General features: G+C 39.4%; 1 protein-coding gene across 1 annotated transcript; it reads left to right on the top strand.

The window, feature by feature from the left end:
* The first annotated feature begins 17,309 nt into the window (after positions 1 to 17,309).
* On the top strand, positions 17,310 to 18,707 carry LOC139327164 (homeobox protein Hox-D1-like). Its single transcript, XM_070956881.1, has 2 exons — positions 17,310 to 17,850; positions 18,382 to 18,707. The coding sequence occupies exons 1-2, from the start codon at positions 17,310 to 17,312 to the stop codon at positions 18,705 to 18,707; spliced, it is 867 nt and encodes a 288-aa protein (XP_070812982.1).
* The last annotated feature ends 7,621 nt before the right edge of the window (positions 18,708 to 26,328 follow it).

Genomic DNA, 26,328 nt, shown 5'->3' with positions numbered 1-26,328 from the left:
GTTAATGTTTAATTTTATTGAAATTTGTACTCATTGGCTCAAGTCCTATCATCTGGAGCACCAGAAAACACATTTGTTCCATCAGCTATATGGCAGCCCTTCAGCACTTGAAAATTACTATATTTCAGGCTCTTAGTTGTGATTTAGATTGTAGTAAAGCTAAACAAACCTAACTCTAGCAGTATTCCCTCAGGACTTCGTTTTTAAGGTTTTGACCAACTTTGTTGCTCTCATTGGTACATACTTAATTTTGTAGAAATTCTTATTAAATGGTAAGCAGTCTGGATGAAATTTTCTCAAAATCGAATAGATTGGTTCATTTATTTTTAGTGTCTGTAGCATACAATACTTCTGTTGACTACATTAGCCCTAAATACAGAACTTCAGATTTTTCTATGTTTGGGAACTTTAATCTAGTTTACATTTTGTCAAAATCATCTTGAACTTTCTTTTTGTTTTCCAGGGCAGGAGTGAATAAACTTTTTTGGAGCAAGGAATTACATTTTTGAAACAAGGAATTACATTAAATAAACTTTTTGGAGCAAGGAATTAAATTTCTATCCTCTTCATTATTCTGCTTCTACCCACTTTTTGAGTGTATCCTCTAGCATGATTCCCAAACTCAAGAATGTTTCTTGACTTTGAGAATCATGCTAGAGGATACACTCAAAAAGTGGGTAGAAGCAGAATAATGAAGAGGATAGAAATTTAATTCCTTGTATCACATGAAAAGTGTTTAGCAGCAGCTTTTGGAGGTTCTCAGGGAAAACGCATGCCAGGGTCTGGGGCAGCATGGCTCTCTGCAAATGTATCACACAAATATATAGATTTGATGGTCCCCTACTTAGTCCAAACAATTTAAAAAGATAAATTTTTAAAGCATTTATTGCAATGATATGATTACTTATCAAAAACACAAGCATAATTATATAAATCATTTATAAATATATTAAAACAACATTGGGCAAGATGCTCCAGGAACCTTTTTATTCTTGGTGAAACACTATATTTTGATTGGGCTTAGGTAGGTATTAATGCAAGTATGTTATTCTGTTTATTGATTTTGTTCAATACAAATGTCCATTGATATTTACATTCCTTTTTAATTATTACTGTATTATCCAAATAATGATTCAATAATTGCATTATTTAAATAACATTTTGAGACATTATAATATTTACTCCAACCTTCCCTTTTTAGACAACTTAAGATCACAATTTCCATAACTCCCAGCCATCATAGTACAACAAGAGGCCATCTCCATAATGAGGGAACTAATCTTTCTGATTTAAAAAAAGTTATCTCATTGAAAGCAGTAGGATACAAATACGGTAGTTAAACAGCTATTTTAAATGCAAATCTATATAGCTAAAATGTGATGGGAACACTAACTTATCTTCTTAAGAATAGGCTGTTCCACAGGTTGAGGCTACCTTGTAAAGATTCTGGCTATGAGTTCTTGCAGAGAAGTGAATGTTCCCACTAGTAGCAAATGCATCAGATGGCTCGTTCAGCTATCTGGAGGAAGTGGTCCTTAAGATACCTAGGAGCCAAGCCACATAGGGCTTTGTAGATGTAAATTAACACTTTTAATGGTACTGAGAAATCTGCTGAAACCCACAGCAGTCTCTATAATATAGGTGTAATATGTCCCTAACAGCTCTTACCCACCAGTTATAGTTTCTGAGTAGACTTCAAAGTCTATGTAAAATGTATTGCAGTGGCAATGATGGTGTAATATTAGCAGGACTTCCTGCTTTAAATGATGCAACTGCAACTGATATATCAACCAAAATTGGCAAAAGCCCTCCTGGCCAAAACTTTCACCTGGAAATCTAACAATATCAGCAAGACCAGAAGGACACCTAAATGGTAGATTTCTTTCTTCTCAGGAAGTACCACCCCACTCAAGAGTTAAGACCAGAGCAAAAACACAGCATGATGATTTCTGCTGTGGAGCAGCATCAGTTCCATCTTATTAGGGTTCAGCTTCAACCTGTTCCATCCCATTCTGGCCTTACAACATCCAGAGAAAGGGTCAAGACCCTGAGGAATTGCACAAGAGTGCTTGAATGGGATGAGACCTGCCACTGATTGGTACTGTCAATTTAGAAAGGAGTGGAATCTGTATAAAGCATTACCCAGACCACCGACCCCACAGGTAATCTAGGAGAGAAAATACCATTGCCAGTGATACTAGACACAAATCAGAGGTCAAATGGGATTAAGAGGGCTGCTCTGTGTGCTCCTCCCATTCAATCCCAAACAAGGTTGTCTGCCAGAGCAACCATGCTGTTTCTGGTCTAGGTACACAACATTCAGCCCTGCAGAATGAATACACATTCTTAAACATACGACAAAATTCACCATTGAACTCTTCATCTATGACGTGACCCTCAGTACTAAAATCAACAGATGAGAATGTATCATTAAATGGAATGTACCATTAAAATGAATCGGTTGGGCAAAGTGATTTCTCATTTTTTAATTTTACTCACTTCAAGTACTGCACTGAGCACACAAAGCTATCTTCTTTTATACTTAGTTGTAAGAACTGAAATTGAGGTCAATTGACCTTTTTACCAAGATCAGTCAAATATGAAAACAAGCACCATCAAATTCTATGGACTTCTTCAGAATGAAAGTGCATAGAATAGGACTGATAAGATGTTCATCTCTGTCTACATCAGATGCAATGGTTTTAAATGACATGGGAAAACATTAATGTCTTGGTCCCAACATTAAATCCCCACTGATTTCAATGAGGGTTATTTCAAGACATCTGAAAAAGGCAAACTTGCAAGAGAACAGTGAGCCCTTAATCTTTTCTGTTTGATCTGTTTGTTATCCTTATGTTGGGCAGTCCTGTACTTCAATGGAGAAAGGCCTTGGGTATCAAGGCCATGTCAGAGTAGGTTAACTCTTCTATTAGGATCAATTAAATAAAAAAGTGTGCTTCCTGGATTTCTTTACCAAGGTTTATGTATGTTTCATTTTACAACATTAGAAGAACTCAAGTATCTGTTTTGATCCTTCCTCGTGGCTGAGTTGCTTCTCACCCATCCCTGAGTTAGGGGAAACTATATTGGCCTGGAATTGGCTGATCCTATTGCCAATTCCTATTCTGCCTCTGATGCCTGTTTCTGATGATGAGCTGAAGGCAACATTTGGGGTCATACAGAAAAAAAAAGATATTTCCAGGCCAAATTTGTGCCTTAATTAAGGGCATCTGGAAAAAGGTCCCTTGTATCATTTGATAAATAAAACGCTTTAGGCACTTACAGTATTTTTCTGTTTTCTTAGGTTTCTGGGTTTCTGGGACCTGCATGGCTATCTTTTTTAAACTACCAGTTGGACATCCTAATGGGCCTTTTCAATTTCTCCAACCTGTCACTTTTCAGGCATCTCTGAACACACCCAATTCAATGGCCATCATAAACATGGGGGCACTGGGAATGATGAGGGCTAGAGTCCAAACATTTCTGAGGATACCTGAATAGTAAGCCTGATTGTGAATGTGTGTGTGCGTGCACGCACACAAACATTGTCTTTGAGTCAGTATTGATCCTAGTGATTGCCTTGACGAAGTCCTTGCAATTTTCTTGACAAGATTTCAGAAGTGATTTTGTCCTTGCCTTCTTCTGACTTCAGGGCTGAGAGAGAGTGGCCCACCTGGCTTTGTGCCTGAAGTGAGACTAGAACTCGCAGCTTCTTGATTTCTAGCTTGCTGCCTTAACCACTACGTACTGTCTCTCTAAGCCCACCTTAAAGCAATGTAACTTTTATGATTAATAATGGTAAATTTCCTACAGTCAAGCTTGACTCCTGGTGCTTTAACAAATCAATCCAGCTAGTTTTCCAGACAGCAAAACAGAAGTGAGTTTTCACTTTTCTTTTCAGATTTTTGTTTTTGTTTTACTTACCCATCTAGTTTACATTCCTGGGATTCTCTTCTCTCATTTACTTTCTTAAACAACCTTGACTCTACTTAAATTTTGAACCGGAATGAGATCATTCTAGTCCTGTCACCTTCTGAGATTTTGAAATACCCATATGCTGCAGAACACACCAAGGCTAACATTTGATTCTATTTATACATAATCCATGTTAGGCAAATCTGTATGGCTTCAGCTTGAAGCAAAACAGCAGCAAAGATAAGATTTAGACTATCTGCTCTTTGGAGCATCTGGCCACGCTCACATGTTGGCCTACATACTGTCTTGGTTTCTGCTTTCCATATAGTTTGTGCCCGAAACAAAACTCGAGCTCAGGGATGAACTTCCGACTCCGCAGTCTGCTCCCACTTTGGATAGCCATGCCATTCTGGAGAACAGCGCCACCAACAGGTCCAAGGGGAAAAAGAAACTGGGACCGCAGGCAGGCGAGCCACCTGGCTCTTCCTCTCGTCCCCGACCGGGTGACTTTAGCCAGAGAGGGGACGCTTTGTGAGGCTTGCGTGGAAGACCCGCCCCGGCCCCGCATGCAACCAAAGCCGCAATTTTGAAAAGACGCGGGATCCGGTGCGGGGTTTCTAAGGAGCTCCAAGGGAAGCGACTCCCCCAGAGAGCAGCACGTTTCCTCTTTACAACAGAGCAGTTGTTTTCACTGGGAGCTGGCTGGGAGCGCATTGCTGAGAGCAAGAGCAAATGGGGGAGGGGGGCTGTTTTATTGAGGGCTCATCAATCACGCCGCGTGTGCACTCTCCGCTCGACAGCCGCCCCTCCTCTGTCCGCTCCAGTCCCGGACCAGCTGGGACCCGACCAGAAAGCACCGGTCCAAGGCTGGACGGAAGCCAACACGTCCCCTAAGCCTCCTCCACTAACATTCGAATAGCCCGCAGAGAAGGTACACCGGAGAACTACAGAGAAAGAAATTTGCTGAGTTAACAGCCATCCTCTGCTCCTTATATTCTCCATCTGGCTACCTCCGCTACTTGTAAGTAGCAGCTCTTGGGGAGTTTACAAACTGCGGATGGCGTAGCGAGAGACTAGTACGAGTCACCAGATCTCAAGCATCTTTCTTTCTTTCTTTTTCTTTCCTGCTACACATCCCATGTATTAATAAAAGGGTGTAGAAGCCGTGGTACCGACCAGCTGCTCGAATGACAACTTCTAACTTGGAATCATCCAGTTCTGTGGCAGCATGGGCTGATGGAAATTGTAGTCTTGAAGATCTGAAGGCACTAAATTGCCTTTATGTGTGTGTACATTTTATTCTATACAAAATGCAGATTTTTTCCCCCAGAAGATCTTTGGATAGGTCTGCTTCCCAAACCACCATGTTACCCATTTATCTTTACCCCCTCCATCCCAAAGAGCAGAGGAGGAACAGGGTAATCTCCCCCCCCCACCTCCAATATTGTATTGCCTCAGATATAAAGCAAGAAAATTGCAATAGCTGTTTCTCCCACAGCAGGTGCTAGAGAGTTAATCTTTTTTGCCTCCTCACTTTCAAAATTAGAGATAATGCCTTCTCAGCTTTGGAAAATATTTCTTCTTTCACAAGATACTCCAGCTTTCAGGGGATACAGTAAAGTTTTGAAATATATATGTAGAAAAATCATTTCTAGGTCCAGCAAATTCTAAGAAGGTAACATGTTTGGGCACATAACAAAACAGACTTTTTTCATGTCACAGATTTTAAATGGTCAAAATTAAATCTACACCCTACTTACCAAGAAGTACAACCTACTTCTTCTTTTTTTTTTTTATTGAAAAAGTTTTCAAATACAAATTTTTCCCCCTTTTTTCCTTCCCCCCTCCTCCCTAACCCCCCCTCGCCACCCATCCCCCCCGTGACTTCTTCACACCAAAAACCTAATTCATAACAGATTACATAATATTTTACCATCGCCTTACTCCCTCCTCTATATACTGACCCTTACTTACTAAAAATATTATTAATATTGTTACTTTCCCCTTTTACCATACATTTCAAAAAAAAAAAGCAGTCTACTATAACATTGTATGATAACTTCTAGTTTAGCATAATATTATTATAACTCCCAATTTAGCAATAATCTGCCCTTTTTGTCCTCCCCAAAACTTATATCTATATATTATTACAACATTTCAAAGCAACCTTCCACTTTAAGACTGTATAATAGATCCTACTTTAACATTTATTCTTTGTGTATATTAATATAACATTTCAAAGCAGCCTTCCCCATAAATCCTAATTTAACATTTATTCAACTCTAAGTACAACCTACTTCTTGGTAAGCTAGAAAAATGTGGGATAGACAGCATCACCATCAGGTGGATTTGTAACTGACTGACAAATCACACTCAAGGTGTAGTCCTCAACAGCACTACATGTACATGGAGGAAGCAGGTAGTGGGATTCCTCAAGGTTCTGTTCTAGACCCAGTACTCTTCAACATCTTCATAAACTATTTAGATGAGGGAATAGAAGGGAAGCTCATCAAATTTGCAGACGACACCAAGCTGTCAGGAATATCTAACTTCCCAGAAGATAGGCTCAAGATCCAAATAGATCTTGACAGACTTGAACGCTGGGTCCTATCTAACAAAGTTAAATTCAATGTAGAGAAAAGTAAGGTTCTACACTTGGACAAGAAAAATCAAATGCACAGGTACAGATTAGGTGAAACCTGCTCAATAGCAGTAACCACAAGAGGGATCTTGGAGTCGTAGTGGACATCACTTAAATATGAGCCAGCAGCATGCTTAAGCCACCAGAAAAGCCAATGCAATCCTCGGCTGCATTAACAGAGGGATAGAACCAAGATCACATGAAGTGTTAGTACTGCTTTATAATGCTTTGGTAAGACCACATTTTGAATAGTGCATCCACAATATAAAAAAGATGTTGAGACTCTGAAAAGAATGCTGAGAAGAGCAAAAAAGATGATTAGGGGGCTGGAGACTAAAACATATGAAGAACGGTTGCAGAAATTGGGTATGTCTAGTCTAGTGAAAAGAAGGACTAGGGATGACATGATAGCAGTGTTCCAATATCTGAGAGGCTTCCACAAAAAAGGAGGGAGGGGCAACCTCTTCCAAAGCACCTGAGGGCAGACAAGAAGCAATGGATGGAAACTAATCAAGGAGAGAAGCAACCTAGAACTAAGCAGTGAGGACAATTAACCAGTGGAACAGTTTGCCATCAAAAGTTGTGGGCGGTTCATCACTCTTCTTCATTTTAAGAAGAGACTGGGCAGTCACTTGTCTGAAATGGTATAAGGTCTCCTGCTTCAGCAGGGGATTGGATTAGAAGACCTCCAAAGTCCCATCCAACTCTGTTATTCTGATTCCAGATAAGAGCTCTTTAGACTACTTCATAGAAACAAAAGTCTGAATCAAAAGTATGTTCATATCAGTCTAATGGTTTGTCTACATATAGAAATTTCTAGAGTAGTTTTAAATGTCAGGCTTGATTGCTGTTAATCTAGGAATAATGTCTATTGAATTCAATGACATTTATTTCTAAGTAATAGAATTTTACTGTTGGCTTGCAGTTCTATGTATCTACAAAGAAACTTCATGGAAGTATGTAATAAAGGCTGCATTTAAATAGACATGCATATACAAAAGAGCCAGTTTGTTTTAATGTTTAAGGCATTAGGCTACTAACTGGGAGAGTGAGTTCTAGTCTTCTTAGGCATGAAAGTTGGCTGGGTGACTTTGGACCAGTCACTCTGTCTCAACCCAACCCATGTCATAGGGTTATCGTTGTGGGGAAAATAGAAGGAGGGAAGAGTATTAGGTATATTCATCACCTTGAATTTTTTGTTAAAAACAAAAAGGATAAAAAACAAAAAAGGTGCTTTAAATAAACAATGATGTTGATATATTAGCAGTACTGAATATATAAACTAGAATGTCAGAAACCATTAGTTTTATCTGCTTAAGTATTTTCTAGACATTTGTTGTGTATTCACCATCCTCACATAAAATAGAAAAGCATTTTTGAAATGGATTTTCAAAAGCATTTTTGGATGTGGCTTTGGAGATAACAGCTGCTGTTAAAACACACGCACACACACACACCCATTGATCAGAGTTTAATTCTGAGGTCAAATGTATCTGAAATAGAAACCACCCTCCTCCAATATTTATACTTACATTTCCTATCACTTCAAATTTTAGAATGTTCTTTTAACCGAATCATTACAGGAAAACATTTCCATGCCAAAAAGCAATTTGGAAATAGAAGACAATCTAAGGTAGCAAACCTGTGGCTCTCTAGCTGCTGCTGAATACAACTCCCAGTAGCCTCAGCTAGCATAAGAAATTGTGAAGAATTAGTAATTTGGCATGATAGAAAGGATTTTCGGGTTTCCCAGTTCTGGAAGTTTGTTAGGAACTTGATAAGTTTCCATATAAGTGTTTAAGGTACTTGAGTATCCTGGGAATGCTTAAACTTCATATATCCTGCCTTAAAATGTGAGATTAGGATCCATATCTGTTAAATTCCTTTCTCAGTATGGCTATGCTCACACTGTTTTTGCCATAGTTAAGGGAACCATCATTTATTAAATTAACCCAGTTTCTGAATTTCTGAATACATTATTAACCTAGTTTCCCAGAGCACATAATATGGTCCATGTTCCATGATATGCCTGATCCATCCCAGCCACTAATCCAATCAAATTTCTTTACTGATGTTTCTGGAAATCATTGTAACTGGGTCAAAGGTCAGTTTAGGAGTTACCGGTAAATGCTGAAGGTTGAGATGGTGATGGCCATTTAAATTGCCTTCTATCTAATATTTCAAAGTAAAGATACATTAAAATATGAATAGCTGAATCTTTTTCAGAGACTGAGAGAGAATAGTGGGGAAACAAGAATTTCTGTGGAATAACTCTTAAAAGAAATATTGCTGTTACTAAGAAATAAAGACCCAGTTCCAATATCTAAAAATAAGCTCCTCAGTTTGAAAGGTGTCTTAGTTTGGATAGCAAGAAGAGCTAATCGCTTATATTCTCTAAGTATGTGGGCCAGCCTTGCTGTTTGCTTCTGGAAAAGCTGCTGCTGTCTAATGATTTAGGGAAGTGTTCATGTTTTCAGTTTTGTTATAAACATTGGTTGTACCTTAGAGCAATTCCCCATTTACCTGGCAATGTGCTTTCCTCCCCTCTCACAGTGGTTCCTTTTGCAGTACCTCAGAAATGATGCCATAAGCGTTGTATCACTCAAGATGGACTCATTCTGGACTGACAGGTTTACAAGTACTGAATAATAGTATACAATAGACAACAATGGTTATCACAAGTGCTAGCTACTCACTTTCTGGGCTGACCTGATGCTACTATAGATAATTCTCCACTTATGATCATTTGTTTAGTGACTGTTTAAAGTTAAGATGATGCTGAAAAAAGCAACTTATGACCTGCACTTATGACCATTGCAATGTCTTCTTGGTCATGCAATTGTGATTTGGGTGCTTGGCAACAATCATGCATTTATGATGGTTGCAGCATCCCACAGTCATGTGTTCAGCATTTGCAACCTCCCAAGTCAGTTTCCGATAAGCCAAGTCAATAGAGAAGCTGACAGGAAAGGTTGCAAGTTGTAGTCACATGATGTCCTCCATTATGACTGTAATGATTCCCTTAACAACCATGGCAAAAAAGGCTGTAAAATCAGGTGCAGTCACATGATGCCTCATTTAATGACTCCACCATTTCATGACAAATTTTCCAATCCCTATTGTGATTGTAAGTCAAGGACTTAAAACAACCCCCTCCTCTCTGCTCCGCTCTTTTATGGCCCTCAGTTTCTTGCAATGCTCACATAGATGTGGGTGCTTAGACTGGCTGTGGATGACCACAGCAGCTGTTCAGAGAAGAAATGATGTTACCAAGAGGAGGAGGTAGGAAGGACATCAAGGTAGGGCCCAGAATTAGGATAAACAGTATAACTTCCCCCCCCCCCCAAATGGCAACATTGACCATGGAGAGTCTTCCAGGAGGTTGATATTCCTCTGAGAAAGCAAAAAGGACTTTAGTTTCCAGGGAGGCCCTGATCAATCTGGCAGCCAAATGAGAAGCAGCTGTGGAAGCACAGAGCCTCCTGGCAGGATAGGAGCAGGTAAATGGGAGCCATACAGGTCACTAACCTCCCTCATGTATCATAACATGTTTGCATAGAGGTAGGCATATTCATTTTCCAAATGAAAACATTGGTCTCCTGTTGATCTCTTTGATCCGCCTTAGTAACAGGCTGAGCCAAAGATGAAGGCCTTTTTAAAGCTGTTGTCCACAAACTCTAAGCAACCTATTTTAGCACTGTGTTGTGGGTGAGCCCCAAGTGTCAAATGGTGTCCAACTGCTATTGCAAATCCCCTCTCTTTAAGGTTAGTGAAGAGTGAACTTCCATAAGCATGACTTTTTATCATAGAGAAAGCTGTTACTATAACAGCCAGTTTGGTGAAATGGTGAAGAAGCTGGGCTAGAAACCAGGAGGTGGTGAGTTCTAGTTCTCCCTTAGACAATAAAAGCCAGGTGGGTGACTTAGGGCCAGTCATTCTCTGAGTCCTATCTATCTCACAGGGCTGTTCTGGGGAAAGTAGGAAGTGTATTAGATGTGTTCACCACCTTGAGTTACAGTCTATATAAAAAAGATGGGATAAAAACATAATAACAAAATTCTCAAGCAACTTTTCAGCATTTAAAACGGGAGCAAAGCCAAGTTGAAAACTTGCCTTTTTCATAACAAAGTGAGTTTCCTGGGCAAACCATTTTTTTCTGAGACATTTGTAAAACAGGAATAAAGATTTGCATATTACTTTGTCTGGTATTAGAATAAAACTTATTTTGTGTTATTTTTATTAATGATAGTACAGTATGTAATTCTATTATAAGTAAGAACTAGGTAAGAAATCACATAAACTGGATAATGAATCTTAAAATGTTGCTCAAAAAGCGTTAAGTGTTTACATGCTGTAACAAAAACATCAGAAAGTGTTGAATATCTTGAGGATTAGCAGTTTATATCATCAGATGCAAACTGCACTTGGGCAGGAGAATAAACTAATGATTTCCTTATGATTCCCACCATAATATAATCAGTTACTTCAGATTATTTTATGGTAGGGATCATAAGCAAATCATTAGTTGTATCAAGGAAATTCAATTAGAAGATTCCTGCTTTTGGGGATCTGGTATCAAAATACTTTGGTATATTATGCACCCTAACTTGTGTGGGTGATAAGGAAACAGCCATCATTTGCTTTTCTTCAGGCAATAATTTATTTTGGACTGGGCTGGTCATAAGGCTCATTAAAATATTCCTCTTTCAACATCACAGAGGCATCCTTAAGCTTTTGTTTTTTTGCCCAGAGTAAACTGGATCAATCTATAATTACTTTTGATAAAGAAAAATGATAGTCCCTCTGCAAAGGAGCAACTGAACATGGAAACCAGTGGTTTCTGAACTAGTATATTTCAACTTCTGAAGACCGAGAAATCATTCAAGAAATGAAAACAAAATCTAACTCAGATGTGTTAAAACTTAATCAAGAATATGGGATTTTTGCTAAAACCATTCAATTATATAAAGCAAAATTTGGAAAACTTTTGTTAGCAACATATCATAAAGGTACTGTTTCTTGCATTTCTTAGACTTTGGGATCCTGTAGTTCAACCCACAGGATTGTATGTGCATGGACACATTTGTTTCATTTGAGAATAGCACTCCCTTGATTAAGTGTGGAGGTGAGTTCTAGTTAGTCTTAAAAATTTTAATAGAAGAGATTATGTGTATATGAATTATATGAACTGTGGAGTTATTTGTGCTGTCTGAGCTTGGTTGTTTGCTTGCAGATGTTTCACTATCCAATCAAGTAACATCATTAGATAATGTTATCTAACTGGGAAATGAAACTTCTGCAAGCAAACAAAACACCTGCAAGCAAACCATCAAGTTCAAACAACACTAAGTACACTATAGTCTCTCTCAGTAACCCCTACTATTTTTCTGTATATCTGCACCAAAAATGAATCAATGAACTACAGATAGAATTATAGCGTCATCATGCTATTTTGTTCTATATTCAGTATGGATCTCATCCCTGTAGGCAAGAGGATTATTAAACCAAACCAAAATTTCAGCTTCAGTTTTCATAAAATATATTACATAATGGAAAGAATTAAAAACAGTATTTCTATCCATTTGGTTGCCTCATTGTACTGCACATGAGGAACAAATGTGGACGGCTGTCTCATATGGTTTAAATGTGTTTTTTCCACTTTTTATGTCTCTGGAATTCTTTCCTATGCAATCTTGAAGATCCCAAACTCCACCCACCTCCCTTCTGGAAACTTTCATGCTATGACTTTTCATCACCAGATATCTTCCAAGAACCCTTTTCTGCTACACTGACTATTTTTGCAACTGGATGTACAAGCCTAGCCCTTCTATTAAGCACAGCATTATGGCTGTCCCAGGCAGATGTTGTGTGACAGGTAATGTCAGCAAGGAAAGAGAAGGCAGATTTTCCCTATTTTTGTTCTCCTATTAGTTGTCATATCTGCAAGCCTCCGTTTGATAAAGGATAAATGATCTTCTGTGGCTAGCATTCATCTGCAGTCTGGTTAGTTTTTGTATCTAGGTCTTTTGGTATTTACCTAGAGTACCAAATGTCTTGTAAAAACTTGAGATCATGAAATGATGATGCAGTGCACTGTTGTTCCATTTGTTCCCCCCACTTCAGTTCATATGTTTAGTTTTCTAATGTAGCAATATTGCTTGGGAATGGAGATACCTCTTGTACTACCATTTCGTCCCTCCCATTATTAGTTCCAGTCTGAGTTGTGACACAGTTCTTCCCATTAAACCATATTGAATGTTTCTCTTTTTCTCTCTACCGAAGTATTGCTTTACAGCTTCAGAAAAAAGTGTAACAAATGGCAACCCCCTCCTTTGCCATTTGTCACCCCATTTGTATTTACTTTTTGGTTTCCTGTAAAAAAAAAAAAATCTTCAAGGTCCATTTCTTCAGCACCAAGGTATTTGAACTTCCTGTATTATGAAAAAAGAAGTATAGATTTTTTTTTAGCTTTGTAGAGTTTGTACGGTACTATCTTATGAAAACAGTTTCATGTATATATTCAGTTTAAAATTTAAATATATGCAAAACTCATTCAAAGTACAAGAGATTCAGTTTTATAACTGTATATTCATTCAGTGCAACAAATTTCCCACAATTAAAACATGGAGAAAAATCACACACATTGCTATAACATGTAGAATAGTACTAAAAAAAAAAAAAATCAAAGCCCAACATCTTTGCCTTTTTTGAGCATATATGTATCAATTTTTGTACTTAAAAGGTGTCTGAGTTGAATGAGGACCTCATTAGTAGTTTCCATAAACAATACATACAGCTCTAATAAAAAGACAATTAGGTGTCCTGTTTATCACTATAGCCTACTGTTTTATCTTCCATTTATTTTGTAAAAGTTCCATGTTTTATAGTAAACTCAGCATATGGTGTAGGGAGAGCTACCATTTATATGGCTCAATATTAGCCACATACCACTTTAGGAATTACTTCCCATGCACATATTTGCCCCCAGGACAATTCTTAACAGAAGATAATGGCATAAAGCCAGGGTGGGAAACCAGGCCTTCCAAGAACACTGTTAGCCTCTATTTCTTTTCTTTTTTAAAAAAAAATTGAAAAAGGAGAAGAGAAAGAGGCTTAGTTGCAAAATTCATGGAAATTATGGATCAGTACTTGTTTTTCTATACATCCGCTGTATAGTTATTGGGGGTAGAGTGGGGAACAGGCACCAATGAACTAGTATAGTACTAGATTACTTCTATGTGGATTTGTGGGGAGCAACAGGAACAATTGCATAAGTTATAATGCAATAATGGAACTAGACAGGCCAAGCAAGCATGCATGAAAAGGGGATGCATTGGTTTTAAGGACAATATGTCTTAGATTTTTGGTACAATTCAATATAGTTTGGATTTTACTATTCAATATTTGTTTAAATCACCCTTTAAAACCTGCAGCAGATGCACCTTCTCCCTCCTACTTTTCTCTACTAATCAGACAGAATAGTGGTCACATCCTCCTCTATTGCAGGTTGTTTGCAGAAACAATAGAACAAGTGAGAATTTTCAGGAATATAAAAGGGAAGGGGTTATAGTAGGGTGACTAATTCCATGATGGAACAAACAACTCTTACTGTATTTCAATCTTCTCTATCTTTTGTTCACACTTTGAAGTAAAGTCTTTGAAAAAGAGAACTCCAGGTACTTTTATGACAGTTCTACCTGAAATGATAGGATTCTCTGAGTATCTCTGAGAATGTGGCTCCCTGAGACAGGCTTCTCCAATAAGATAAATTTGGGAAGAATGGTTGAAAGGCCATAGTATAATTTGCCATTTTCACCTCTAGGCATACATATTAAGTAATGCTGGGAAAAATTGATATTCTAATTACAAATTATTACAGACACCCCTGGATTTGTACAGATGCCCAAAGTGAATTTTTGAAATTCAGAACTATTTTAGAATGTGTTTTCTGGTCCAGAAGTTCACATCTTCGGATGATTACTTATGAATTACTTTAGAAAGGTTATGACTTAATATGCCAACATGGGAATTTTTTTCTGCTTTTGAAAGAAAATATATCTCCCCTCAAAGCAGGAGGCAGAGGTTTGATACTTTGGTTTTAAAAAAGTACCACTTGTGTGCCTTCTTCTTTCTGTTTTTCTGCTATGCCAACTGAAAGCAGTCATTAAGGAACAAGACTGTTATTATTATTACCAAGGGAAACAACGAAACCCATTATCATCATGAGGCCTCACATTCACTGGCAAGGAAGACTAACAGAGCACTTACAAGCTGGCCAAGGACCATTAATAGCTACTACTCAGTATAGTAGCATGCATTGTTGATACCATCCTGATCTGTATTGGCTTCCGGATGCTTTTTAGTCTAGATCAGAGAAAGCCCACATGGAACAAGAGATGAAATGCTTCTTAGATCATAAAGACAAAACTAAAATATTGCAAGACTCATCCTTTTGGGCAATTGTTATTAAATTCTGCTGAAAGCTAATTGTGCAGCTCTTCCTAAAGATGCTGAGGGTATAAATTTAAAAGAAAGGCAGCCCTTTCGTCCAGTACTACAATTAGTTCAAGGTATGAGACTGTCAGCCCTGGAGGCCATCTTTTTCTTTGGATCTTTCGGGCTGCCCCACTTAGTGCTGTGTGAAACTGGGAAGGGGGATTGCATGGAGTAGCAGGGATATCTAGCCATAGTAACATTCTTTTCTTTGAGAGTCAAGGACATCCAGCCTGCACCTGGAATGGCGTGACTGGGAGGCATCTCCATTTGGGATGGTGCATTGATTGGACCATGTGATGGACATGTGAGTGCAAGGGGAAGGAACTTGGACTTTCTTTTGGGTGGGGAAAACCTGGAAGTGTTCAGATTTGGGTATTCCCAGATGTGCCAATATGACATCTTTAATAAAATGGAACTTTGAGGAACTTCTAGCCTCGGAGTCTTCTTTCGTTGGGGTTGTTACTTGGAACTCTGACAGAGACTGCCAAAAGAACAGTGTCAAATGCCCCACCCTATCATAGTAGAGATACAAGGCTAGACATGAGATTCTAATTCTAAGGGAGAAAAAACAACAGCACTTCTTCTCTTCTGATTAAAGGGATGATTGGATCTAGACTTTGAGCATAACCATTAAGAAGAATGAGATGTAGGTATTTATTTCAGTGATTTTACTGGAAGTACGATAATTTGGATCCATATCAATGCTAAAAAAATTAACAATTACAAATTTGTTGCCTTTTCATCATATTCAGACTGCTGCTTGACATTTGTTTCTTAATGCTCAAAGATAGGGGGAACCTCTCCATTGCCAGGATTACACAGAGAATCTTAATTTCCATCATGTTTCATCCCACAGAATCCAGCTCTTTCAGGGCAGAGGTTAGAAGAGAGAATTTTCAGTTTAGGTTTGCAAGGCCACATGGGGAGAAAAGGACAGTTTCCATCAAAAAGTCAGTATGCCTTAGACTGTCTCCTGCAGTAGCTCACAAAAAAAGTGAGTATCTTGGGCAACTGGGGTGCATTGTGAGATTTATTTTACTGAAAACGAAGCAGGAAAGTAATATCTTGGTTAAGAAGAACTGGTTTAAAAATCAGATACATTTTTTTAAAAGACCAGAAATAATTAGCATTAACGGTGTAGCAAAGTGCTTTATAGTCCAATCATCTACAATGTTAAGTACTCCCGGTAAATCATTCGCTGTTTTACAGAACTCTACCCAGAATTGCAGTCCCACACTGCAACACATAAATAAAAAATCTTTGCCAAATGCCTGATATTGGGACAATGAATACTTGCACAGTTAAAAAAAAAAACATTCAGTTTGTTCATCTTTCCTCAAAAGAGAAGTTCTATAAAGCCCCATGAAATAGGTGACGATTTCTGCCTATCTCTATGCCACCCTGTACAAACTTAGCAGAAGTCTAATTCCCAGATCTTTTGCAGCTTAGAACCTTGATAGAGAATTCCAAACTGGAGGAGAATAGAAGGTGATTGATTCATGGAAAGGACGGCTTGACTTGATCCTCACCTTCCAGCCCCTGCCTTCACTGGCCCACTACCTATACCAAATTTCTTGAACGCTAACCGACCCTATCAGGAATGATTTCCCTTGACCTGTTAGGGAGGATCTCCTGAGTCTGGGCTGAGCAGGATCATCTGCACCACGATTGGAAGCTCTCCATTGCCTAAGAAGACAGGTATTTCCCATTATTGGGTATTTGGAAACCGTCCCCCCCCCAACTTCTTAATGTAAGCTGTGTCTCTCCGGTATGAAAGGGGGAAACGGGGTTTGGTTTTGGGGGAGGGGTCTCTAACTCACCTCTACCTCAGGGTCTTTCCTCTCCCTCGCTTCACTCCTATCCGACTCCGGGTTCTAGGCAGGACGAAGCAGGCTCCAAACAGCCCCTGCCTGAGCCCTTCAAAGTTGGAAGTGCTGAAGACCAAGCCGGGCCAGAAGCAACCCAGGTCGCGCGCGCCAAGGCTCCCGAGGCCCCTATTGGCCGGCGGACAAGCACGTGCCAGCCCTCCTGGCTGTATATTAGGACAATAGTTGCCTCCCGGCCGACTTTCCTGGGGGCTGAGAGGAGGAGGAGGAGGGGGGGCAGTAGCAGCAGAAGAAGCTGGTGCTGGAGCAGGTAGAGGAGGAGAAAGGGAGGGGAGAGACGGGAGCTGCTGCCCCTTCGCACTCCTGCCTGCCGCGGTGCCTTTCTCGACGTGCCTTCCTCTCCTTCCTCAGTGGGGCGAGGGGGACGGACCATGAACTCTTTCCTGGAGTACCTGTCGCGGGGCGGGGACAGCTTGAGTTTAGCCGGGAAGTTTAGCAACGCAGAGCCCGGCAGCGTGGCTTTGCGGCCGCCCTGCGCCCTGTCAGCCGGCGGGGACGGCGCTTACCCGGGTCCTCCCGCGGGAAGCTTGCCGGACTTCTCCAAGCGCTTGACGCCTCACCCTCAGGCGCCTCGGTTCCAGCCGCCCCAGCTGGCGCCCTGCGCGCTTATCGGCTCGCACGTTTTCCCCTCGGCCGAGTTCAACCTGCTCCGTCCCGAGGCGCCATACTCGGGCCAGGAGGAGAGCGCTCCGCTGCATTACGCCACGTCCATTTTCCCCGGCGGCGGCGGCGGCGGTGGCGGCGGCGCCTACCTGCAAATGGATTACACCGCGCTGGCCGAGACTTTTCAGCCTTGCCTCAAGGATGCGTCGCTGCAGCCGCCGCCCCCGGACTTCTGCCCCAAGGCCGGCGGCCAAGCGGCGGTCAGCACTTTCGAGTGGATGAAAGTCAAGAGGAACGCACCCCCTAAAAGTAAGTGCGGGGCTTCGTCAGCGCGTGCCCGGTGGGTGTTTGGTTGGTCTTGGGGGAAAAAAACAAAACAAACCGGTCCTCGGCTCCTTCGATGCCTGAATTGTTGCTGCTGTGTAGTTGTCCAAATGCGAATACTTCTTTAAAAAAGCTTTTTCATTGTACAAACAGCCTCGCAGGGCTTTTTTTTTTTTAAATTAAAAAAAAACTTATCTAGTGCTCTATGCTGACCTCGCCACGAAAGTCATTAGAATAGTCGCTTTCAATGCTGAAAGCGACTATTCTGGAAACTCTCTAAAATGGGCTGGATTTAATACATTTCATTCGTTTCGATCCTCTTTATCTACCGTAATCCAGATGGAAACATAGTGTGCTTCCCCCAAGGGCTCCATACATAACCTTGAATTAGAGAGGAACGTGGCAAAAGTCCCCCCCCCAAAAAGTGTAATCCTGATGATCTAATCCGAAAAATTTGCATATTTTATGACTGTCCATAACAGTTCAATCTTTTCAACCAATGCTTATTGTTTTCAGGTAAAGCCACAGCTTGTGGGTCTTCCAGTTTTCCTAGTGTGGTAAGAACCAATTTCAGCACTAAGCAACTGACCGAATTGGAAAAAGAGTTCCATTTCAATAAGTACCTCACCAGAGCCCGGCGTGTGGAAATAGCGAAGTCTCTGGGCCTCAATGACACTCAAGTGAAAATCTGGTTCCAAAATCGGAGGATGAAGCAGAAGAAAAGAGAAAGGGAAGGAATAGTGGTTCCTGGAGTACCTACTCAAGTCTCTCCTTCAGTATCCAGCCCCAGACATTCAGGGATGTGCTCTGTGGCCCCTTCTCCTACCAAAAATTCACCTTAATACTATGGCATTATGACAACACTGAGAATGGATACAGATGCATGATACTGAAAAGACTCAAAAACTTCAAAAGCAAAATCAGACTGCTCTGTAAAGTGTGAACTCATGCAAATTTGAATTCAAGGTACAAAAGAAGACAATAATTGCACTAAGTTTTACGCTGACCGTGGAAAAGTCCATTGTATAGAATGAAAACCTGCTGCTTTACACAGAACCTGATTCAAGGCACAAAAGGCATATGATGATATGTTTACATTTTATTTATATGTATTTTCAGGGAAAGCTGCTTTCACCTTCTATATGCTGCTAAACTTTGTTGCTGGCCTGGCTGAATTTATTTACAGGCTAATATTACATTTGTTTACTTAAAAGGAAACCCCTTAAGACTGATGTGGGGGATTCTACTAATAAAACCAAAGATAAGGAATAACTCATGGATGGAATCTACTCTGCACTGATTTTAAATCTATTTCAATCTAATCAACCTGTGTTTTTTAATTTGAATATTGAATATTAATTTGAACGGGTTCCACTAGGTCTTCTCCATACTCCTTCTTTGAGGTATGTGTATGGAAACGCAAACATTAGCCATCAGGGATGTTTTGATTCCTTTTTGTTTCTGGGACTCAAGCAGTGACTCTTCTTAACAAAGATTCTTGTCAGAAAGTTCTGCCAGTAGACTGATTTAAAATACTTTGGTTTAAAAGTTGGGTGAGGGAGAAAGAGAAACAAATGGGTTTAGATTATTATTTATTGCACTGATATATACCAAGATAAAGTGTAATAGGTTAACACAATTCCAAACCAAAGGATGCCCTGCTTTCTTTTTTTTTTTTTTGCTTCATCAATTTGTTCTCTGGTTCTGCATTAACTAGCTTCTGTTTTGTTTCCAAATGGGTTCTTTAAAAATACATAGGCATGCATACAAATAGCATAGTCCAGTGATCACTCTACACACTGTATGTTTTTAAAGTTCTATTTTAATTTTGAACAGCAGAAACTATTCATAGTAGTCATGTTCATAGTTGAAAATTGAATTGTAATTCTGAAAGAATTTCTGTCACATGGGAATAACAAGCATTGGTAAAGGAAGAAAGGCAATTTCCTCAGGGCCTGGTGGCTCAGCAGACTGATAGCATTGTGATTAACACCAGCTGTCTGCAATTACTGTAAGTTCGAATCTCACCAGGCTCAAGGTTGACTCAGCCTTCCATCCTTTCTAAGGTAGGTAAATTGAGGACCCAGTTTGTGGGGGCAATAAGCTGACTTTGTATAAATATACAAAAGTATGAAGGCTATTGCTTAACGCATTGTAAACCGCCCTGAGTCTCCAGAGAAGGAGGCATATAAATCAAATTTAAAAAAAAGAAGAAGAAAAAGTTAATGAAAATTCCAGAGTCAGAGTAAAGTCCTTCTGGTTTCAGTAATGGACAGCTATCCAATTCTTTATCAGATTTCTGAAAGTCCCCTTTTCTGACAATTTTTTTTCTTTTTTATTAAACCCTTGAAATTCTTCTTATTCTGAGAAAAAATTAACTGAGTATGAATATGGTGAGAGAAATATCTGGCAGTTAAATCAAATGTCCCATGTTCATCCTTTGAGGGAAGGAGAACGGAGATGATAGGGAAGTGGAGGAAGCACTATGTCTCAGGAAATTAATGTAAATAGAAAGTTGCCCTTTATTCTTGTGTGAACCACATATGATGAACATTATAATTTTAACAAGTACAATTTATAAATAAATTTTGAGAACTATTAACATGCTGTTTCCATTAAGTATGTGGCAATCTTGGTTTTTAATTTCATGCTAATCAGCAATTTGAAAAAGAGAGAGCCCTCTGAGGCTTTTGATATTTCAAAAAGTCTCCAGGCTCCCATTCCAGAGTTCTTTTGAGGAACATGATGTGTTGCTAGAAGAGAGCTTACAGCTGCAAACAAAGAAGAAAAACAAGTTATAACAGCCCAACCCAGAATTCATGTAAGGAAGCCCTTGGGCACTGAAGCTAATTAAACCCATTACCAAATAGTCAAAATAAATCATAACTCAAAGACTTAACTGGAACAGAAGCACATCCGTTAAGCAAACTGGAATTGTCATTGACTTGTAAGTAGAAACGAATTGATCAAAGATTAGAGCGCTAACTTTTTTGTCGAAGATGTACATTATAAGTGATATCAGATTGCTGTACTTGACAGAAGTATATCTGAACTCTTCCTGCCCTATAATATCATGGTTATAGTCAGGTCAATATCTTAGTGGGCTCACTTAAACAGTTATACTTTCCAGGGCAGAAACTGAGGGCTACTTTTTCTCCAGGGGGAAAAAAACGTCTTCAATAGTCTTAAAAATGACCATAAGTGTTAGACACAGTGGATTGTATATTCCATAGTATTCGGAAAAGTTTTGTATTATCTGATTATTGCTTACATTATTTTTGACTTTACACTTATGCAGTATGATTCCAGGTTTATATAGAAGTCTGCCTCAGTGTGTTCATGAGCTGGGCTACCAATTTGGGCTGCAATTCTGTATACTAGAGAGTAAGATCTTTGGCCTCTAGCGAGACTTATTTCTGTAACCATGCATAGTTTCTTTGATCAAACAGGAATGTCAATACAGGTCTTTTTAAAACCTCTTTGCTTTCTTGTTTCCTCCTTTGACCCTTTCCAATAAAATCTATTTGATGTTTTAGACCATTGGAAGTCATCAGCAAGACAATGCTCTGTTTGAATAAAAATGTCAAAAGAAATGTGGTAGGGAGTTTTTTATTAATGTAAAGCTTGGAAGAAGGTTTCCATCACATTGGGAGATGTGATACATATGGTGCTGTTTTCATCCCATGATAGGTCTTAAAGGAAGAAGACCGGGTCAAAAAGAATTCATGTTAGGAAAGAATGGGAGGTTTTTGAGTTCTTCCTATACTTCTTCATATCTCCCTCCCTCCCTCTCTCTCTCTCTCTCTCTCTCTCTCTCTCCCTCCCTCCCTCCCTCCCTCCCCCTCCCCCCTCTCATCCATCCATCCATCTCTCTCTATAGACACACACACACACACACACTGTGTTTTTACACATATATAAACACACACACATATTATTGAAGTTCTACAAAATATAAAATATAAGGAAAAAAAGCTGCCATTCAAGCACCTGAGAGGCATTTCTAAGAATGTCATAAAAAGGAGATCACAATCCTATGCATATTTCCTTGGGAGTAAATCCCACAAAACCTAATGAGATTAATTTATTCTAGGTACTTTAAAGTGGCTAAGAAAAGGAAAGGTCTTATGACATTATAAAAGCAATTTATTTGAGCATACATTTTTGTGTTTTGCGGCTCACTTATTCAGATATAAAGTAAAGGGAGAAGTAAGTAGGGAGGGAAGGAATGAAAATAGTTAACTGGAACCTTTGAAGTGAGTGTTTTTAGTGAAATTTTATATTGCTTAGCTCGAGGGCCCTTTTACAACTGAATTTTTGTCTTTGAGTTTATTGGTACTCATTCTATAGATAAGTCAAAAGAATTTAGTGGCTGAAATAGACATTTAGGATAATTTATTACCTTAATACCACTGCTCAGCTTTCGGAGAGTTTTACAGTATGTTTGAGGTGATCCTGTTAGATTTGAAGAGTTGAAATAATTTTTATACAAATGATAAGCCACCATGGACTCTATTGAACTAAGCTAAAATTGGGAAAATAATATCATAGATTGATATTACATGTGAACTTAGGTTCTGAACACTCACATAAGTATATGAGACTGAGTAAAGATTCAAACAGTGATAGCCCTAGGTAGCTAGATACAGGATGGCACATTTGCTTATAATAATATGGAAGTATTTAAGGCAGTGGTTCTCAACCTGTGGTCCGCGGATCCCGTGTGGGGGGGCTTGATGTCATCACAGGGGATTTGCAAAGGCTTGAAGAAATGCTATGATTTAAATTGTGAGTTAAGTCTTGGGGGCTTATGGCCATGGTCCGTGTCCACAAAAGGTATTTAAAGAGGGTCCATGGTGAAGGAAAGGTTGGAAACCACTGTTTTAAGGTATTATTCCTATTCATATTTCTTAATAGGATTATCTTCTGAGTAAAAATACATAAACCGGTAGTTATATTAAATGATATTACTCTCTCTTTGACCTGTTGCCCAAAGTTATTACAATGGTGCTGAACAAGGAGCTTATGGCTAGTTCTTGTGGCCACTGCAGTGACCTTATGGATATGTGATTGCAATTTAGGTGCCTGGCAACTGGCTCATCGTTATAATGGTCATAGCATTCTGTAGTCGAGTGATTATCATTTATGACCTTTATTGCTGGCTTCCGACAAACAAAGTCAGTGGAAAGCTGGCAGGAGGTGACCAATGGTGATGATGTCGCACTTAACTACAAGGGAGTTGATTAACCACAGCAAGCAGAATTGCTACCACTGCAGTCATGAATGTGATCACATGACATTATGTTTTATTATTGCATTGCTTAGTGACAGAAATGCAGTTCCCACCATCATCACCAAGCGAGGACTATTTCCTTTTGGTTTGTGGTCCCGAAACACTTTCAGTCTCCTCTAATTGCACATTTATTCAGTTGCAGTTGCAGTAACAGGTTTTTTTCTTTCCTGGGTTCCTATTTGCCTTCCTTCCCTCCCCTTGCCCTCTTAAACTTACTAAACTTTCCCATGTGTTAAACTAGAACCACCAAGAATGTCCAGCTAGCATAGTCATAAGACTTTTCGAAAGTCCAGTCACTTTCTCTCACCTTTAGGAAACAGGCAAGGGCAAATCACTTTCAAAATCTTGCCAAGAGAACTTCAAGGACTGGTCCAGGCAGTTGTCAGGAGTCAACAAAATAGAATAGAATAGAATAGAATAGAATAGAATAGAATAGAATAGAATAGAATAGAATAGAATAATATAATTTTATTGTCACTTCGAATACACACTAATCGGCATACATTAAAATGAAATTTTGTTGCATACAGCTCTCAAAGGGTCACCACCTCCAATATACTATTCTACTAACTTGAAGGCACACATGCACACACTTTTTTTTTGACTGAAAATATTCCCCACTCAACATAATGTTCATTCCTAGAACCAAGCATCTCTATTAACTCCATGTTATAGTTTGGAGGAGAGCTAGAGAACAATCGTCTGTCCAGGACCTCCTAATGAACAGAAGCTGAGCCTTATGGCATACTTATCTTTACTAATACCATATGTTTTCCAGAAAAAACAGATATATATGCTGACTTTGTAGGGTACTGCTCAATATCTATATAGTGGCAAAGTCCCAAAGTTGAGACTGATTCCAAGCCCTGCAACTTTTCACCGAGAAGAGATAAGGGAAGAGACACATTTTTTATGATGAACATTTCTTATTCAGGGTAATTTTCTTCCCATGTGAAAGAGGCAATTAAATGAGGCCTTATTTCCTGATGAACAACCTGAAGAGTGTAAGTGTTAGCTACTGCTCCTTTGCATTATTCTGTCAGCAAGGGGGCCCAGAGGAATGAGATAATGCAACTCATATGCCAATTCCTGAATAATTAAATAAAAATGTCTGTAATATATATGGGCATACACATGAGACAAATAAATGATAGATAAGGTCTAGCATCCATTCATACAACATTACGCACAGCAGTTGGGTGCCACATATGTTCAGCGGATGCCAAACAATTGGAAACAGGTTGTAGGTTATGCTGGAAGGAATTAAAGCATGGTTCGGTATTTTCCCTGGAATTAGGACAGAGAGAAAAAGGTTTCCACCTTTATTCTTAACACTCATTTTAATACTTATGGTTATTCATCTATAATACTTAATTGTTTGATCTTATCACCTTTAACCCCAACATTATTCTTGGAAGCTATTTGAATCTTAGAATGTGTTATATTTTACCTGGGTATTTCAAAAATATACAGAATCATAGACATTTCAGAGAAGAACAGGCACAACGTGATCACAGGGGATGTTTACAGCTGCTAGACAATTTAGTAAACAATTTAGCAATTAGATTAAGGGCAGCATTGTATAAATAATAAACAGCTCCATAGAACAGTGCATTCCATTAATTGTGATAGAATAGGCCAAGCACTGCTTCCCCCAACTTTTTATTAGCAATTTCAGTGCTTATCGTTCTAAACAAGGCCACCCCAGAAGAAGGCTGTGCTTTATTATACATTCAAGATGCAACAACATTTATTTAGTTATTTATTTGTCAAACATGTACAAGACAGCAGGTATGAATATGAACATGGACATGAATGAAGAAAATTAATACAAATAAATGGGGACATTAGGACAGGGATGGTAGGCACGCTGGTGTGCTTATGCACGCCTCCTTTACGGACCTCTTAGGAACAGGGTGAGGTCCATTGTAGACAATTTAAGGTTGAAGCTGTGAGGGTTTGAGGATGTAACAACAGAGTCGGGTAGAGCATTCCAGGCATTGACCACTCTGTTGCTGAAGTCGTATTTTCTGCAATCGAGTTTAGAGCAGTTTATCTTGAGTTTGTATCGATTGTTTGCCCGTGTATTATTGAGGTTGAAGCTGAAGAAGTCATTGACAGGTAAGACATTGTAGCAGACAATTTTGTGTGCTATGCTTAGATCAGACCATAGGTGGCGCAGTTCCAGATTGTCCAAGCTCAAAATTTCAAGCCTGGTGGCATAAGGGATTCTATTGTGAGTAGAGGAGTAGAGTACTCTTCTCGTGAAATACCTCTGGACCCACTCAATTGTATTAATGTCTGATATACAGTGTGGATTCCAGGCAGACAAGCTGTATTTGAGAATCGGTCTGGTAAAGGTTTTGTATGCCCTAATTAGCAATACAATGTTACTGGAGAAGAAGCTTCACAAAATTAGGTTAACAATTCTTAATGACTTTTTGGCAGTGCTGTTACAGTGAGCTCTGGGGCTTAGATCATTTGAGATGAGTACTCCTAGGCAGGGGTGAAATGTAAAATTTGTTACTACAGGTTCTGTGGGTGTGGCTTGGTGTGGGAGGGTAATGTGATTGGGTGGGCGTGGCCAACTTTATTTTTTTTAACTTTTCAAAGCATTTTTTCTGCAAATGCAAAAAAATGCTTTGAAAAGCCTCTGCCGATCAGGAACACAGCTGGGATCGTCAGAGCCTTTTCAAAGCATTTTTAAACTACTTCTTCCACTGAAGAGGTTGCAGAAAAAAATGCTTTAAAAGTCTCTCTGATGATCCCAGCTGAGTTGCCTGATCATTTTAAAAAATGCTTTGAAAAGTCTCTCTGAAGATCAGACAACTCAACTGGGATTGTCAGAGAGATTTTTAAAGCATTTTTTTCTGCAACCTCTTCCGGGGCAGAGGTGGTTAAAAAAATGCTTTGAAAAGCCTCTGACATCCCAGCTGAGCTGCGCGATCATCAGAGGCTTTTTTTTTTACTTTTAAAAGCATTTTTTTTGGCGGAAGATGTTGTAGAAAAAATGCTTTTAAAAGTAAAAAAAAAAGCCTCTGATGATCATGCGGCTCAGCTGGGCATGGGGGGGGGAGCAGGGATTTTTGCTACGGTTCTCCAAACCACCCGCCACCAATGCTACTGGATCGGGTGATCCGGTCCGAACCGGGAGCATTTCACCCCTGCTC

This window comes from Pituophis catenifer, unplaced genomic scaffold (assembly GCF_029215685.1).
Source record: "Pituophis catenifer annectens isolate HBS135680 unplaced genomic scaffold, rPitCat1.0.hap2 SCAF_1, whole genome shotgun sequence".
Classification (NCBI taxonomy): domain Eukaryota; kingdom Metazoa; phylum Chordata; class Lepidosauria; order Squamata; family Colubridae; genus Pituophis; species Pituophis catenifer.
The sequence above is the reverse complement of the archived record's forward strand: the minus strand, read 5'-3'. Positions and strand labels throughout refer to the sequence as shown.